The 6,499-nt window shown below is 37.5% G+C and overlaps 1 protein-coding gene across 1 annotated transcript in view; it reads left to right on the top strand.

Moving 5' to 3' along the window:
• Positions 1 to 5,831, top strand: part of CHSY3 (chondroitin sulfate synthase 3) — a 138,401-nt gene extending 132,570 nt beyond the window's left edge. The window contains exon 2 of the mRNA XM_017739357.1: positions 1,526 to 5,831. Within this exon, the coding sequence (XP_017594846.1) occupies positions 1,526 to 3,091 (1,566 nt within the window). The 3' untranslated portion in view covers positions 3,092 to 5,831. The remainder of the gene's footprint in view (positions 1 to 1,525) is intronic.
• The last annotated feature ends 668 nt before the right edge of the window (positions 5,832 to 6,499 follow it).

The following is a 6,499-nucleotide window of genomic DNA, read 5'->3' as shown; positions in this document are numbered from 1 at the left end:
GAATGTGGCTGGTGCGTTTCTTTGGGTTTGATGACTAGCCTCAAAAATTTTAATCTGAGTAATACTAGCAACTGTGTTTGCTCAAGCCAGAGGCATTTGGTGTCTGAATGAGATGGAGGGGTACTCTAGAAGTTTTGTATTAAAGTTCTGCTTTTCTAAATGTGACAATGGTTATGTCTTGTACGTGTTAATGAATTTTAAATAGCTTTCATGATTCTTCGCCTTGTTAGGTGTTATTTTACATTTATTGCCCTATTCTTAATATTACTTCCATTAACAAAACTTCTGTTCTTGAAAGAATTGAAGTAAAATGAGCTAAATGTTTTTGAGTCTGAGATACTGTGCAATCAGAACACCTCTCTTGATTTCTTCAGTGTATAAAAGACAAACTTCAATACCCATCTCAGAATCTGATTACAGCTCAAGCTTGCAGCACATTTTTGAACAACATTTTCTATCTAATTCACACATTTTCCTTATGTATTAATTACAGACCAGTCTGTTTGCAGATAAAAAACCCCAGCCTTTTCTCCTTTATCTGCTAGTCATGGGAAATAATTCTGTATCTCTGGAGTTAGTAGGTGTTAGCTTAGCAAAGAGCAGTGGATTTTGAATATATTTATGATGTTAATATTTTACTACTCCATATAATTTCCCATTTAAGAATAAATACTCATCACATTAATAATGAGCTAAGTTGTCTTCTAGGGAGGAAACTGAGTCAGAGACAGTTTTATGATTTGCTTGTAGTTTAGTTGTCAGCACAGAAAGTATAAAGGCCAGGTATTTTATATCCTAGACCTGTCAGCCATAAAATGCATCTCTTCACTATATCACAATTACTAATTTGACAGAAGTAGAATGTCTTTTCTTACTACATAAAGAAGTTGGAAACCGCTATCACAATCAATAGCTTAATTGACATACTCTCTTGTATGTGTACCTGACAAAACGTATATTCCAATGGTTTTATTTCAATTATTGGATTCTCTTGTCAACATGAAAAATAAAGTTTGCTAAGGCTATTCAGTTTTTGAATGTTAAGCAGCACTATTTGCATGTATCAGTACCATCAGCTTTGTGCTCCATAGACACAAATCCAGGGTGCTCTTTAAAAAATTGTGAATGTTGCTAACCTTTCATTAAGGATCTGTGCTAATTAGGGTTTAGATTTTGGTGAAGTCAGTGGTTCATGCATAGCACGTATGAAGTCAGAAATATTACCCACAGACTTATGCCTAAGCATTTCCTTTAGTTCTGAAGTTGGACAAAGTAAAGATCAACCCAAGATACCTGCTCTTCTGTTTAGACAGAGGACAGTATTTGCTCACAGTGGACACTACTGAAACTCAGACGAAAACAATGTAAATATTTTCTACTGAATGCTCTAAAGTTTTATGCCTAAAAATAACCCTGATCTGTAAGGATTGGTAATGATGCCAGTACCAATGTGAGTCCTTTTTTGGGTAGCAGCACTTCAACTTAATGTCTCTTTCCCCCTGCACCCCTCTCTCTCTCTTTCTAGATGCAGCAGTTGTTCCACGAAAACTATGAACACAACCGCAAGGGTTACATTCAAGATCTTCACAACAGCAAGATTCACACAGCCATAACACTTCATCCGAACAAAAGACCAGCCTACCAATACAGGCTGCACAATTACATACTGAGTCGCAAAATTTCTGAACTGCGCCATCGGACCATCCAGCTCCATCGAGAAAGTGTCCTAATGAGCAAGCTCAGTAACACTGAAGTAAATAAGGAAGATCAGCAACTGGGAGTGATGCCATCTTTCAATAATTTCCAGCCACGTGAAAGGGATGAAGTAATTGAGTGGGAGTTCCTGACAGGAAAGTTTCTTTACTCAATGGTGGAGAACCAACCACCCCGGCAGAGCCTGAGCAGTGTCCTGCGGGCTGCACTGGATGATACGGTAATGCAAGTCATGGAAATGATAAATGAGAACTCCAGATCTAGAGGAAGGCTCATTGATTTCAAGGAAATACAGTATGGCTACCGCAGGGTAGACCCTCTGCATGGAGTGGAGTACATCCTGGATTTACTGCTTTTGTACAAAAGGCACAAAGGAAGGAAAGTTACGGTTCCAGTGAGACGCCATGCTTACCTTCAGCAATTGTTTAGCAAACCTTTCTTCAAAGAAGCAGAGGAGCTGGATGTAAAAAGCTTGCTGGAGGACACCAACACTGACACTCAATCTTTCTCTTTCCTTTCAAATTCTTTAAAGATTTTTTCCTCATCATTCCAAGGCACCAAAGACATTGGGGAACACAGTGACAAGAAAATACATATTCTTGTCCCTATCACGGGAAGATTTGATACTTTCTCAAGATTTATGGATAACTTTGAGAAGACTTGTCTGATTCCCAGACAGAATGTAAAATTGGCAATAATTCTCTTCAGTTCTGAGTCAGGCCAAGACTCTAGCAAACACATAGAGCTAATGAAAGAATACAGCATTAAGTATCCCAAGGCAGATATGACCCTGATTCCAATGTCAGGAAAGTTTTCTAGAGGTTTAGGTCTTGAGATGGCCTCGTCTCAGTTTGACAATGACACTTTGCTGCTGTTCTGTGATGTTGATCTAGTATTCACATCAGACTTCCTCCAGCGATGCAGAGATAACACTATTCAGGGAGAACAGGTTTACTACCCTATCATCTTCAGCCAGTATGATCCAAAAGTAATATATGGAGGCGATCCTCCAGCTGACAGTAGTTTTGTTTTCACAAAAAGAACTGGATTTTGGAGGGAGTATGGATTTGGAATTACGTGTATTTACAAAAGTGATCTACTTACTGCTGGTGGATTTGATACCTCGATTCAAGGCTGGGGACTTGAGGATGTAGACCTCTTTACTAAAGTGATAACATCTGGCTTGAAGGCTTTCAGAAGTCAGGAAGTAGGAGTTGTCCATATTTTTCATCCTGTTCAGTGTGACCCAAATTTAGATCCGAAACAATATAAAATGTGTTTAGGGTCCAAAGCAAGTACATTTGCCTCTGCCATGCAGCTCGCTGGACTCTGGCTACAGAAACATTTGGGTGTCAGGTACAACTGGACTCTCTCCTGACAGCTTAGCCTATTTGGCCTTTTTTGGGGAGTTTACCTCATTGCTATTATTTGATTTTGCTGTCATAGTTTTAAACTCCCTCCTTGTAGTCTTCCAAAGACTTTTGACCTCAAACAGGATGACCCTGCTGTTCACTGATGTTTCTTATACCTACTGAACTGGTGAGGTGAATTCCTTCATATTTCCTTTATTTGAAATTCAGTCTAGTTATGGAAATCATACAAGTCCATGGAGCATATCCATCACAAGAGACTGTGTCAGAAGAACATTGTTTTTCAGCTTTTGAATTCAGTATCATCTTTGTTTCATTTCTCAGATTTGATGTGATACAAATATTTACTGGTGAAGGTACCACAAAAGTGCTTTATGCTTCTTCTGGGGATGGAACTCTCTAAGATAAACTTGAGTTTTATAATTTATATGAGGACTTATATGTATAAACGCTACTTTTCTTCATCTTTAGAATTTTTAAAGTAAATGGATAACTATAATTGTACTTTTATTTTTTAAAAGAAAAGAGTAAAGCTGAGGAGCTACTTGCAAATACAACTGGTACTGGCTACCAAGGTCCTTAAATGTCTTATTATTAAAACAAACTCCTCATTGTTATTCAGTCGAAGTGTAAATGAACTTTATTTTCACAACAAACAGGATGTAATCAAATGCTCATGTACACTTTGAAGATTTTTGAGCCAACATCCTTCATTTGCAGGCAAGAAGAAACTATGACTCAACATGGTCATTTATGATAAAGTGCAAGCATACAGTATTCTTATTTTGAAACACATAGTATAAGTTGCTGTTTCTCTTTTTAGAATGAGTCTCTAATACATAATTTTCTTTTACATTCCTTTCATAAGGCTGCACTTCAGTGTTAAAAGTTAAAGCTCTATTTTTTTTTTTTTTACATTTTCCATGAATATTGGTACTCAGTAGCAACTTGTTGTTAAAGTAACTGTAGAATAATTATTTAAGTTTCAAAATTTACTATTGCTGGTCAAGTTCCTTGCCAATATATTTATATTAGTGGAGGTTGTAAGACTGTGTTCAGATTTGTCTCTCCAAACAGCCTGAAGTTGTTATATTGTGGATTCATGAAGTATTTAAAGAAATACCAACAGGAGAAATAATAAAATAAATTTCTGTATTTTAGAGACATGTCTATATAGGGATATATGTGTGTGTGTGTGTGTGTGCGTGTGTGTATATCCCTATATATATAGATATATAGAGAGAGTAATTTCAAAGTATGTTCCGCTTTTCAGTTCAGACAGTGATTTGTTACAATCTTTGTTATTTTTGCCACATGCTTGGAACATTTCATGTTATACTGTGGTAAGAGCTTAGAGATATTCAGGAAACCATCAGAATTCAGCTAAACTTAAATTATTACAGTGGGTACCTCTAATAACCTCAGTACCCTTGATTTCAAACTGTATTTCAAACATAGCTGGGCAAGAAAAAGCTTTAAGGTTTTCAGCTGTAACTGACTGCTTCTGTGTTTCCTTAAAAAAAAAAACAACAAAAAAACAAACCCAAAACAAGAAGAGATTGGAATTCACTGGCACATCTGTTTGTGTGAGGATATCCAGATAATTTCCTAAGGCATGAAAAGGGTGTGTAGGTCATTTAACATCTGTTATCTGTGGTTCTCTGTTCTAGACTTACCATGCAAGGAAAAAGACAACCCTGACAAGGATTGAGTAAACTCAGTATTAAAGGGCTGACCCTAGTTTGTTGTGTGCTTTAAAAAAGGCTATTCCGTTGCCTTGGAGAAGGTAGTGATTGTGGTAGATGACAACAGTGAGTGTAATTCATGTTCATACCAGCCCTCCTCAAGCAGAGCTCTGGGCTTGTTATTCTCCTGGAGGCTCTTGCCTTCCTAGCCTAGTCTTGTTAGCTCAAATGTCTGATGAAAGAAAAATTCAGTATCACTTACAAAATAATTCCTGGAAATTTTTCTTCAACTTGAGTGCAAAAGTCACCCTTTGTTCATTAAAAAAGCCAAGAACAAGGAACATATGATTTATTTGATCAATCTCAATTAACCAATGCAACTCAGATTGTAAATATCAAAAACCAATTGCCTGTTGATAAATGTTTGTGCTGATTTCACAAACAAGAAAAAACCTAATGACTTGCTAAGACATCTAAGGAAATCATTGTCTGCTGGGATGTATTCCAGTACTTATTTCAATTGCTTAACTTAGTGGCCAGAAAGTATTTGCTCAGCTCAAAGTAAAATAGTAGATTAGAACAAGCAATGAAACCAATCATTCAGTGGGGATAAAGATGTATACAGAGGGCTTGCAGGATCAGGTCCTACGTTATATAAGCAAAATGCTAGTATTTACCAGTACAAATATTTATTTAGTGTCTTGACTGATTCATTTGTTTATATGATGAATTACTTTGTTAAAAACCTGATTATAAATGTTTATTATGAAATGTTGCATTGTCTTTTGAAATAACTATCCTGAGATAACTTGAGAACTTGTGTTAGTTTGTCTAAGGAATAATATGCCTTCTAAGGAGATCATATTAAAAGAAAAAAAAAAGCACAAAAGTGTTAGAGTAATGTTATGTATGCATAGATTAAGATGGGAATATCTGTGTTAATCAATTGTTTGCTTTTGTCTAGTCTGAATCATAATCTTGATTGTAAAATGAAATTTCTATGTATATAATATCCCTTTGTAAATGCATGACAAGTGAATTCACAATAGAACATAACAACCAATTTTTCCCCAAACCTCCTTCCCCTGGGAATAGTTTTCCTGGTTTCATTGCTGGGAAGTGGGTGGTGAACTGCTTACACCTTGGCTTTTCAGACACTGCCAGTCTTAAAAAAAAAAAAATTCAGTACTCAGAAACCTCAGAAATGCCCAAACCATCACATCATGGCATGTTTTCCCATTCACAGTACTTAATTTAACAGAGCATTTGCATCTCCTGGGTGAACAAAAAACATCAGGTTTTCCAAGACTTGATGAGGATACTCTGCATCAAGGTACTGGTTCTTAAGCTGAAGAAAGGCAGAGGGCCAGGGGGAGGTGTGAGGCTCAGCCACGGGAGTAGGCATCTTGTGCCCAAGTCATCCCTGTGCTGCCACCAGTGCTCCTGGTGCCTTTCCTTGGAGCTATGAACTGGCAGCTCCAGCCAGTGCAGGAGAAGAGCTGTGCTTGCTGCCACCAGCTGCTCTTGAGAAGCAAAAGGGCCATTTTAATCAGGGCTTGGGAGAAATGAAAGGAGGACACCAAACTGAGGATTCATTGAGTCGGGTGGCAGGTTGTCTTGTGCAGATCGTGTTTCTGCCTGTCCCCAGGGGAAAAGAGAGCCTGGTCCCACACCTCTTCCCTGTTTGCTCTCAAGGGGCATTGAAGGAAGGTGCAAAACCATCAGTCCTTC

Source organism: Corvus brachyrhynchos, unplaced genomic scaffold, assembly GCF_000691975.1.
Source record: "Corvus brachyrhynchos isolate BGI_N302 unplaced genomic scaffold, ASM69197v1 scaffold547, whole genome shotgun sequence".
In the NCBI taxonomy this organism is placed as follows: Eukaryota; Metazoa; Chordata; class Aves; order Passeriformes; family Corvidae; genus Corvus; species Corvus brachyrhynchos.
This window is presented reverse-complemented; position numbering and strand designations above follow the sequence as displayed.